General features: G+C 43.0%; 1 protein-coding gene across 13 annotated transcripts in view; it reads right to left on the reverse strand.

Moving 5' to 3' along the window:
• The window catches only part of add1 (adducin 1 (alpha)), a 28971-nt gene that overhangs the window by 2427 nt on the left and 14218 nt on the right, over positions 1 to 12326 (reverse strand). For 3 of the 13 annotated variants that reach the window (XM_080017568.1, XM_080017573.1, XM_080017574.1), the window contains exons 10-15: positions 11881 to 12135; positions 9342 to 9437; positions 9005 to 9097; positions 4837 to 4993; positions 3838 to 4167; positions 2819 to 2914 (exon numbers count right to left, since the gene is read on the reverse strand). In XM_080017568.1, coding sequence (XP_079873694.1) covers positions 2819 to 2914; positions 3838 to 4167; positions 4837 to 4993; positions 9005 to 9097; positions 9342 to 9437; positions 11881 to 12135 — 1027 coding nt within the window. Of the gene's footprint in view, positions 1 to 462; positions 514 to 1185; positions 1202 to 1911; positions 1950 to 2818; positions 2915 to 3837; positions 4168 to 4836; positions 4994 to 5769; positions 5857 to 9004; positions 9098 to 9341; positions 9438 to 11880; positions 12136 to 12326 lie in introns of those variants that run through there. The other 10 variants (XR_013844609.1, XM_080017578.1, XR_013844608.1 and 7 more) reach the window with 10 other exon arrangements.

A 12326-nucleotide genomic window follows, 5' to 3' on the forward strand; every position in this document is an offset into this window, starting at 1 on the left:
ATACACATTTAACAACACCGCCAGAATGACACCGCTTCATCATGCATTAAGGTAATTTTGCAAACTTTGAAAATGTTCTTAGATGACATTTTCACCTGAGAATAAATGCAGTACCGTGTTCGCCTTAGTGCTGAAGCTTTACAGTCTCTGCGTGAGGCAAAGCCGCCTGTGACTCGGCTCAGCAGTCACTGATGTGAGAACTGGCTCTGAGCAGGAAGTGCATTCAAGAACCCCATACCGCACAGCTAAGACAGCTAAACCACCTTTTATAGGGCAACCTTTTATAGGTCAACCTTTGCATTGCTTCCATTCCATGATGCTAGCTCATAACAAGCATTCCCTTCACATTTACAAATGAAAAACAGAATACGCAGATTTTTTTAAAGGGAAGGAGAGCTTCTTTTGCATATTCTAAACGGTTACAGTCCTTTGCCGATGTGACGCACAGCGCTTTCATTTTACCTTTGATACAGGGAAAACGTAACCAGTGCAGTTCTCTTGTTCATTTGCACCCTGGGTACAAACAAATGAGAACACAAATCTAAGAATATCCAACATAATTTCTGCAGGCGGAGAAGAAAAAGCACCACAAGTTACAATACAAGACACAAGCCTGCTTTAGAGGAAAAACAAACCGGCGCAGCAGTCACGACACGGTGCCAAAACGTGGTTAAGATGAATCAAAAAAGTGCCAGCGAGTAAGAAACACTGAAAATGTTGCATTATATCCGATTTTGTTTGTTTACAGGGAGCATGGATTCTAATAACTCAAAATGCAACTTCTCACATCCTAAGTCCAATCTCCTCAACCTATGGCCTCAGTCTGAGCCACAATATAGATGGGTAAACAACACTTCCAGCTGTAAGCGTCACAACACAACACAGCGCCCGCATTGGACCTCCGGGGACCGGCCGCCCACACTGCATCAAAACCTGCTTCAAGCCGATTTACGCACATTAAGCACACACCCTGCAGCCGAGGTGCAAACATGCTATAGTCCCAAAATGTCCGTCATCTTTATACCAAAAAAAAAAAGAAATAAATAATAATAATGATTTAACTTCATCAACAAATTTCAGCACACGCCACACAGCGAAGCCTCGGACCGCTTTAAATTTTTTATTTTTTTTTAAACCAATGAATAAGCAATTCAGTCTAAAGCCACACTGAAAGCACCATTGTACCTGGTAAAGGACTCATCTGTAGAAGGAGAGGAAAACAAATAAAAAAGACAAAAACAAAAACACGTTCTAAATATTTCCAATACATTACCTGCTCATGTGCCAGCACATTATTTTAGGCCAGTTGAGACGTGTGGTTGTGCAAAATAGTTAGTTTGACAATGGTGCAGGAAGGAAAGAGGTTACCCAAGACAAACTGTTGGTTTGTGTGTTGTAAGGCTTATTCCAGGAGTCCTCTCCACTTTACACCACAGAGTGTAGCAGGCACCGCAGAGCATTGAAACGCAACCAGTGACGGGTACAAAGTAATTTAAGTCTTAAAACAGTATATAAGAATGAACATATTACGAAGAGCACTGATTTATGGTAGCACTGAAAAGAGACCACACCATGTATCTGAGGCTTTTTTATTTTACTCTTTTTTATTTTTATTTTTTCCCTTCTTCCACGCGCCATCTTTTGCTCCCATTTTGCTGAAAATGCCCAGAGAAGAGAGAGGACGAGCTCTGAAATAAGCCCCAACACCACCAGCGAACAGATTCAGTGGATTCAGAGACCAAGGGAGACTGGACCGGACAGTTATAAGTGCGAGCCACTGGGTTAGTAAAAACACGGATAGGAAAGAACTATTAGAGTCATGCAAGGAATGTGAAGAATAACCAAACACGGTCATGGAGATGGGAGGAGGAGAGTAGGGTGGGGTTGAGAGGCAGGTGGAACAGTACGTACTTACTATGGCAACAGGTACTCTTTTGCATTTCCATCTCCTGATTGTAAACGCAGCCACAAAGAAGAAAAAGCACAAGTAGAAACAAATGTCTATGCAGATCAAACCACAGGCACTGACTTAAAAAATAAAAATAAAAAAAGGAAATAAAAAAATATGAAAGAAAAAAACCACCAGAGGGAAAAAAAATAAATAAAATAAAAGAATGGACGGGAACCATTCTTGGGAGACTCCAAAACGATGGAGAATGAAAGTGAAGGGGTAGAGAAGATACTGTACAGACTGTACATTCCTGATATTAGATTACACCCGACCGTTTTTAACCTTTTTACATCCCATGATATCCATAGAATACAGGGAAGATTATTTGTTGAGAGTAGAGTAATTGTTCATATTTTGCAAAAGCAACGAGCTTGATATGGTTACTTTTTCCGAGAGTTCAAATTAGAGGCTTTTTGATTTGATGGCTATGGCCCTGAGGAATACTGCTCAATTAGGTGTAATCCAATGGCAATAAAGACCAAGAGGGAGACAGAAAAGCTTAATAATAATAATAATATTATTATGAAGATAGAACTCCTAACACTGGTTAGAAGTTATCCGAGTCACAGCTATAATATCAAAGACTCCCTGATCGTGTCGAACCCAACCTCTTGGCCTGTTATTACACAAACACACAACAGCATCTAGAGTAGTTTGGTTAGACCACATGACCACACCCCACGACAAACAGGCAGATGGACGGCAGGAACCTCCGCATTCCTCCTGCTGACATCCGGAAAATCGAAAAAGATTCGGGAACCTCCAGGAACAATCCATGCCGGACCAGGCAGGACTACTACGCCAGCTCAGGCAGTGTGTGGGTGGGTGGGTTTTATTGTTATTTTTTGTGGGGTAGGGTGATCGTACCTTCCTCCACTCTGACCGGCGTGCTCGGTGGGGTGCAGGTCGGGCTCTGGCTTTTCACCACCTCCTCCACCTCAGGGTCCGCAAGCTGCTCTTGGTCTGGAAAAACAAAGATTAAAAAAAAATTAGCTCATAAGAACAAATTGTGAATGAAATATAAATCGATATACAGTCAGTTAGACTGGGAGTTGGTTAAAAGTATTTTCTTTAGTCGGTGTTAGGTCAAACAAATGCATAACAAACGGCAGACTGAACCAAATCCAAACCCTACAAAACAGCAGGAAAACACCAAAAGGCCCAGTAAAGGAAAAAAAACCAAACAAAAAAAACCAAACAAACCAACAACTTCACCTCCCCTGAATGTGAAATAATCCCAACACCAAAAAACATCGGTCTCAATGAGAGTCGCTCAGAAAGACTCGTTTTAAGAAGGAGTGTAATCTCGACGTTATTAGTGATGTCAAACAACAACGGACCAAACAACCCACCAACCACCCAATGCAACTCCAGGACCGATTAGGGGAGAGAGCGAGAACCTTTGCTTGTGTCCGGAAAGGAGGCGCTCTACCTTGGGGGTAGATGTGGACGATTGACTTTTGACGGCGTACACAGCAGTCAGTACAAGTAAATCTACCGTAAAAACAAGTAGAATTACAGTAAGAGGAGGGAGGCGGGATTAGATACGAAAATGATCTCACTTTACTCTACTTTCATTTTCACTGAAACCTCATCTCATCACATTTGAGGAGATTCAATTCCTTTGTGAAAAGGACAAATTGATGGAGGGACAATAATAATCAAGCAAAGACTTCGGGTATGGGGCGGGGTCTGGGCTCGCACACAGTGAGGGGGAACATCAGCAGACTGTCGATGCCCCAGAAAGAGAGAACACGGCAGGCGGGGCTCCCAGACCCCCAGTGCAGGGGACAGTGAGGTGGGCCAGGGATGAGGAAGAGGAGAAGGAGGAGGAGGAGGAGGGAAGCGGACCATTGCCAAGCATGATTCCACTTCTCCCATTGTACCTGAAACCTGCTTTGCCTGAGCTGTCTCTACCACTGCCTGCTCCTTGCTGAGGGCGCGCAGCACAGCACAGTGGAACTCCTTATGGGGGGACTCATCTCCAGACTCTGGGTCCGGCTGGGCACAAGCGGAGGACGAGCTCTGCGCGGGGGGTAACGTAGCGGGGGTGGAGGCCGGCGGAGGAGGCTTCTCCACCACGGAGACGCCCTCCTCCCCTGGCTGTGGAGCTCTGATAGACTGTGACGGTGCGGAACCGGAGGCTCCGACCGCCGTTTCCGCCTTGGCCTCGGCGGCAGTCGGCGCCGCCTCCTGACTCTCACCTGGTCCCTCCACTGAGGCGTTTGGTGCATGTGTGCAACAGTGAGCGGGGAAGGGGGGGCAAAGTCATTTGGTAAACCTGCCTTGTACTTTTCCAGTAACACTACTTGCATAATGCATACCAACTCAAAACACAAAAATTCTGAAGACCCAACCCATTCGCTATAAGATTAAAATTTCAAATCATAAAAGTGGAGTACAAAAAGTACTGATAAACAGTAGATAAATTAACAGATCAACTGGGTGGCTTAAGAGAAGGAGGTTGTGTACATGGATCCATGCCCTGATTATATAGCTGAATAAATAAATAAACAAATAAACAAATAATATACACACACAGCACTAAGATAAGATAAACCTTTATTAGTCCCACACCGAGGAAATTTACATTGTTCCAGCAGCAAAAAGGGGACAGCAGAAAATAGAGAGCATATCAAGGTAAGCACTATAAACAATATAAAATATATCGAAAAAAACAAAATACCTTTCTTCCTTTATCTAATCTAGTCAATATTAAACAACCCAACAATCTATTTTAAAAATCCAGTCTGACAGTAAAATGAATTAAGAGGAATTAAGCGGCTCCTGTAGTCCCATATGATAATGTCACATTTCCAGGATGAGGAGGAAGCTTTGTCAAATCAGACTGAAATCACAATCTCAACCATCACGATTGGCTTTACCTTCTGTTCCCTTCTGCTTCTGCTCCACCTCTTTGCGGTACTCCTCCAGCTCCTGGTCGGTGAGTTTATTGAAGGGGTTTGGACCCTGTTTGCTGACGATCACGTGTGGCTGGTACTCCTTCTCAATAATGGCCTTGGATGCCGTCACCAGCTCCCCCTTCAGAAAACAGAGATACAGGCTGTCTAGATGAAGACAGGGCTGGGATTCCACATATTTGACATGGAATATACTTTATTTGATGTCATTTTATCCAGGAAAGTGGCGTTAATCTACTATCACAAATTAAGGCATATTTAAACTGCTTGGCTGCGGTCAAATTAGGTAAACAATATTCTTTTCTTTTGAATTTATCAAATATAGCCCCAAGTGTGCATTAAATGAAAACAAACTATCATGGTCCATTAGAAAGACTCTACAACCAAATCCTATTATTTTTTAGAAACTGTTAATTTGAAAGTCAAGCATGGCATTAAGGCAGTTGTAACAGAGGCAAACGCTTACAAAGCGCATTCAGTAAAATTAAAAACCTTCAGGGCAAGTAAAACTGCCATCACCAGAATTGGATGGTAAAACATCACATAGTACACACCACCTCATAGAGTATAATTTATATTATTTCCAGTAAAGAATAGGGCAAGCAATAAACACAACGTCATTGAATCTCAAGTCTGCCCACCATGCAAATGCCCCTTTCTAAAAGATATCTGGGTACATTGTCCTAATTCAATTGATCCCAAACTGCCAGGAGATCTAAACTATCAATTTAATACAAAAATAAATAAAATAATAAGACGTGTTTTTTGCATGACCAATAAACCAGTCTTAATTGTCTGGTCCAATTCAAAGAAAATTCATCCATGAACGTGCTAGATTCAGGTCAAAGAATGTGAGATACAAGGTAAGAGATCTTTGTGGCAGGAGACAGTAAGTACCTTTCTAAAAGACTTAGCAGGACTAAAGGGCCCCTCGGACACATCAAGGCCATCAATAGTGTCCGTACAGTCAGACAGAGGGGCGTCCTGCAATAGTAAACCCAGTGAGGGGGCAAAACCCAGCTCTTAAGAGTAGCACAGAGTAGCATTTCCTCAGACAAGCAAACATGCATGCACAGAATTAGAAATATCTACAAAACACACACCAAACACATGCAAATAGAGGTGGTGTTACAAATACTCAAATGCCTGCAAGAGCCACTGCAACAAAGAATCATCCAGGGCCATGCATTTTAACGGCTGTTGCTTAGAGCAAGAACTGAATTGGCTGTCTTGACCAAACGGCTCAACTGATGCAAGATGCAAGTTCACCACGTTGTTTGTTTAAAAAGCAGCATGTGCAGCAGAGGACTCAGACTATAGCAGATTTGCTGTATTGAGGTTAGGGGTGAGCGGTATAAACAGTACACCAGTGGAAATATGTGCCATGAGGTGAATATTGTCTGTACTGGTAGAGAATAGATTTGTCACAGGGTGCAGCTGTTAACTCACGCAACATCACAGATAGGCCAATAAAAACACAGGGGCTCGCACTTCCCTCTTACAGCGAAACAAAGGAACACTACCCAAATACTGGGCGGGGCCTCCCTTTGCTCTCAAAACAGCCTCAATTCTTCTTAGTATGAATTCCACTAGATGTTGGAAACATTCCTTTGAGATTGTGCTCCATGTTGACATGATTGCATCACGGAATTCCTGCAGATTGGTCAGCTGCACATTCACGCTGCAGATCTACTGTTCTATCACATCCCAAAGGTGTTCTATTGGATTCAGATCCCTTGACTGGGAAGGAAACTGAAGAACATTTAACTCACTCTTATGTTCATGAAACCAGTTTGAGACGACTTTTGTTTTGCGACACGGTGCATTATCATGCTGGAAGTAGCCGTTAGAAGATGGTAAATGGTGGCTATGAAGGGATGCACATGGTCAGCAACAATACTCAAATAGGCTGTGGCATCCAAGCCATAACTGATTGGTATAAATGGGCCCAAAGTGTGGCAAGAAAAAATTTCCCACACCCTTACACCACCACCAGCCTGGACTGTTGACACAAGGCAGGTTGGGTCCATGGATTCATGCTTTTGACACCAAATTCTGACCCTACCATCTGTGTGCCTCAGCAGGAACCTAGATTCATCAGACCAGGCTACGTTTCTCCAGTCTTCAACTGTCCAGTTTTGGTGAGCCTGTGCCCACTGCAGCCTCAGCTTTCTGTTCTTGTCTGACACAAGTGGAACCTGACGTGGTCTTCTGCTGTTGTAGCTCATCAGCCTCAAGGTTTGACGTGTTGTGCATTTTGAGATGTTTCTCTGCTCACCACAATTGTACAGAGTGGTTGGTTATCGGAGTTACCGTAGCCTTTCTGTCAGCTCCAACCGGTCTGGCCATTCTCCACTGACCTCTCTCATCAACAAGGTGTTTCCGTCCTCAGAACTGCTGCTCACTGGGTGTTTTTTTCGCACATTTCTGAGTAAACTCTAGAGACTGTAGTGCGTGAACATCGCAGGAGATCAACAGTTACAGAAATCTGTACCAACACCACTGGCACCAACAACCATGCCGTGGTCTAAAACAATTTCCCCCATTCTGATGGTTGATGTGAACATTAACCGAAGCTGCTGACCTGTATCTGCATGATTTTATGCATTGCACTGCTACCACATGATTGGCTGATTAGATAATTGCATTTATAAGTAGGTGTACAGGTGTTCCTAATAAAGTGTTCAGTGAGTGTCGACCATTACAGTCCAAAAGTCAAACTATTGCGATAGAAATAATTTAGCTATGCCGCCCAGCCCTAATGGAGGTACAAGATATGAATGCAAAGTCCAAATGCGAGGCAATCCAAGGCACCTCATATGTTTCTCTTGGAGCTATTAAATCTACATGATTATAACAAATTAAAGGAGCAACAGACAACGTTTTTGCTTTTACTTATTATGAATTGAATTTTGATAATAATTGGCTATAGAATAATGACACCATCGGGGTTGAGATTGGTTCCCTATAAGCCTCCATATCACTAGGTACCACCAGTTACAAATTCCCGGGAAAATTATTGATTCACAGCGCGGAGCGATCTACTCCAGGTAGATCATAGACCCCTGAATTTAAAAACAACTCATTGAAATCGGTTGAGAAATGTAAACGTCGTCGTGCTGTTTATCCAGAAAAAAACGCAGCTCCCCCCATTTACTTGTATTAGTTTAAAGGCCAGTCCTGCCCGTTCCAATGTGGCGGCCACGTTGACGTATCGCAGCAACGAACCAAAGCAGTCAACGTGACCTCTGTGTGAATATGTATAGGATTGCGCAAGCGAAAGAAATAAAATTAAACGAAAATTGTGACAATTTCAATTGACCTCCTCAGTGAACTTGCTTCTTCTCCCTTATTTCCGAAGTGCTGTTGATCATTCACACAGAGCGCTCTGAGCGATCGTGAAGCGATGGGGTTGTCTTTGCGACAGCGGCGCAAAAGTTGTCTATTGCACCTTTAAGTATATATACACTACGGCAAATACATGCAGGAGAGGCTGCACGACATGATTTGTTTGTAATAATCAAATACAGCATTTCATGGGGACAAAATGAGTGCAAATGTTAAAACAAAGTTTTGATTCATTTTTAACTCCCAATTGGAGAAAAACAAAAAAGCACTGAGGGAAGATGAGCGTAACCTAAGCTGGGTGGCAGAGGAGGCAGCATGAGGTGAGGTCCTGACGCACACTACTCACCTGCCAGAGTGACAGTTTCTGTGGTCAAAGAATAATGTCACCAGTTACAGTCACCCCTCCTCCACAGTGCAGGGTGGAGGATGTTTATTGCTCCACTTTTAAACAATGACATTTTCCATCAGAATATTTTCTTGGTTCAAATTAAAATTATCCAAAACACCTCAGGGTGGTACCAGCATCGATGGTACCTTTGGACACCTGACCAATTTCAAGGATTGAGAGTTCAATGTTATAATAAGTAGTTTACTTTACCTTCATTTATTAAAGAAAAATGCATATTTAAAAGAGAGCAAGCACGACACAGTGTAACTTAACTCGTAAAAAGTTATCTTCAAGGGAAGAAAAACAGCTATGTGCTCCAGCCATATTCAATCCATAGCCAAGCCAGGCGGAGCTTCTGGAGCAGCTAGCTTCATGGTGGACGGTGTATGGACTGACCTGGTTGTAGGGGCGCTCCACAATGCTGCCAGCACACAGAACCTGCGACTGGGGCCCGGCCGTCTTTATGTCCTGCAGGTTCTGCTCTCTGATCTGCGAGCAGAAGGCAACACAGGAGCAGAGGTAAATATCACATGCAACGCCTACCTGTTACAGTGCCACACATAAAAACACAATTAGAGTACGCCAAGATGGCATTTGTTTCATAAAGAAATTAAAAAGGAAAACGCAATGCACAGCAAAATGCACGAACAAAATATGCATAATGACATTTGTGAGAGAGGAAAATAAATATTTGAGACAAGAAGTGAAGAGTAAGTGCAGAAAGCAGGTCTACCTTATTCCTCATTTCCAGGACGTCTTTTGGATTGGTGTTCAACGGAATGAACTGATTGGCTACGGCAGCCTGGCGAGGCCCGTCTTCCTTAGTCCACTGTAAATACAAGCAGGCGTTAAAACTAATGTTAGCATCAACTGAAACGAAAAGAAAACTAAACAAAAAAACAAACAAACAATAAATATCCAAGATCAAGTAAATAGATAAGACAAACTACTACACAGGCTTTACAATACAAAATAGTCATGCTTGTCAAACTGAAATTGAAAAGTTGGATGATTGTAAAAAGGGACTGGATGGTAACATGGACTTTTTTTTACAGTGTACCAATGATGATGTACCATTAAAAAAGATGGATGACACTCACATCTACAGAAAGAGTGCAACGGAATCTCAATACGAATAGGATGTTTTAATAAGGTTCAATAAGCGTACGCCTGACTGCTTCCACTGCATACACCCAGTATAAAGCATGTTTCAGTCAGTTGGTTTAACACAAATATTTAAATAAGTGTGCATTATTTTCCAAACTAAGCATTATTTCTTAGTGACTGGTGTCTGTCCCTGCTCACTGAGTGTATAAAGAAGGTCAAAACAAAGACTGTTATTTCATCCTGATGTATCACTACAAGCCTCATCATCACTATCATCATCATCATCATTGATGTACTTTTTGGAATTTAAAAACCAGAGACAAATGTAATCAAAGGGCACACTGCGGCCCAACTGAAAAGAAAACAGTCGAGCTGAACGGATGGAAAGGGGTGAGGGAGGATGAAGAAGATGCGGATGACGGGGGAGGTTGGTTGTGGCGATGAGGCTGCTTACGAAGCGACAGTGGCAGTGAGGAGTGAGCTGGCATCACCAAAGTCATTTCCAAGGCTGATACACACACAACAGAGAGGACGACATGGATAAAAGAGAGAAACAACCCTCCCCCCCCGCCCCCCCCACCGCCCCCTGCCCCGCCTCAGGACAAAAAGCTCCACAGTCACTGTCGGGTCAAGAGACCAGAGCCTTTCTTGCGATGACCGCACTGGTGCTCATATTGTCAAAATACCCTGTGACTGTTATGCTCAGCATAGAATTGGAGTAGGAAAGAAAATTAAAACAGAAGACAACTCAAATCCTTTTTTTTTTTTTTTTTTTTTTTTTTTAGACCAATGAAACTGAATGAGCAGCTGGTGAATTTTAATATTTAGCTTTCATGCAGAAACCTTTGATAAGAATTCTCAAAACTAAGCATGTAATTCGCCATGAAATCACAAGCTCATGGGTTCATTCCTGTATTTAATTTAAAGCTGGGCTATTACGTGCCAAACCAGGAATTAGATGAGAAGGGATATTTGGATGAAAGTTGCTTTGCTGAGTTGATAAGAGTATGGGATGAAGATGTAGACGCGTAATACTCACTGATTAAGAGTCTCACAACACAACACTTCCTACTTCCCACAGGAGATAATTGATTTAAAAGTCAGGTCAAATTTCATTTTTCTTTTCTTTTTTTTTTTTTCTCTCGCTTTAGACAAATCCACTCATGCAGGTGGTAGTCTTGAAGGGGTCATACGCATTTTCAGATTCAAACTAAAACAAAAAATAAAAATAAAAGAATAAATGAAAAAAAGAGAAAAAGCCAACCAAAATGTTCAACTGGGAGCAATTGCAGGGTTGAAGGGGAAAATAGTGAAACGAGCAGAGTGCATGATACTTCTGCTGAAGCTATTTCATACCAGTGGTTTATCGAGTGTACAGATTATGTATGGCGATACCACGTCATAAATATATACATAGAAAGATGGATATGAAACTGAAATCATTTTAAGATTTCACAACTCACCCAGCATATATGCCAGAGTGAGGTTTGAATTTTGTGTCTTTTCATTTAGTGCTTTTCTACAGAACCACCTAGTTAACTTTTAAATGCATGGACGACAGACATAAAACAAGTGTGTGTGTGTGTGTGTGTGTGTGTTAGTGTTGAGGGTCAGGGGTGTCTGGAGTGTGTGAGCAAACGGCATCCTGGTGTCCAGCCACGTAAACCTGCACCAAACCCCACACCCACTCCAGGGCTCATGCCACACTCCCGCCGCTTGTTCCTCAGGGAGACACAACAACATTCACGGTGCATTGCACTGCAATTCATGCAACAGATCATGCGCTGGGCGGCGGGCCCGGCATCCTGAAGCTTTAGGGGTCCAGAGGGGAAGGTTGAGGGAGAGCTAGAGTAAAAACTAGTGTGGCTAATGTGTTCAAAGCACATTATAAGTGTAACAAATTACTGCTATATAAATGTGGTAAATAAACACACACTTCAGAGATATCCATTTTCAACTGCGGTGAACAACTAGCGTCGCTCCCAGAACCTCAGAATGCCAGCCACCTGCCCGTTTCCAAGATCAAGGTAGCGGTAAGAGTCTATACTAGGAACAATAAGGTAGGCACAGACCAAGCAGTTGGTTATACAGCTTGGCACGCAGACACCGGACGAGAGAGACTGCAGCAAGGGTTTGACGTGATCGTGTGTTATGTTCGTCCACACCTTAGGCTTCGACTTGGGGCTGCCGTCGGGCCCGTCCTCGCAGGGCTCGTCGGAGCGGCCGCTGGCATTAAGCCAGCGGGTCTTGTCGCGCTGCCCGCGCTGGAAGCTGTGTTTGAGTGGGGAGCGAGCGCCTGAGTCACTGTCCTCCCCATAGGAGTAGCCACCGTGGGTGGAGGAGGCAGTCTCCGTGTCACTGTACTTTTTGGCTTTGTCTCGCAGCGCAGGACAGCGATAGGGGTAGCCAGTCCTGTAGCCCTGGAAGGAAAAACAAGGTTTGAACTAATCTACACAATGTGTAAAACCTATGACCAACATGAAACACACATCTATAAACTATCACTGACCCTTAAAGTGTTTACCCTTAAGATTATTTAGCTAAAGAAATCCCATATTTGATACTTTAAGCTGGCATTTTTATAAGAAGCGGCCATTCAATGTATTTTGTG

This window comes from Zeus faber (genome assembly GCF_960531495.2).
Source record: "Zeus faber genome assembly, chromosome: 17".
Classification (NCBI taxonomy): domain Eukaryota; kingdom Metazoa; phylum Chordata; class Actinopteri; order Zeiformes; family Zeidae; genus Zeus; species Zeus faber.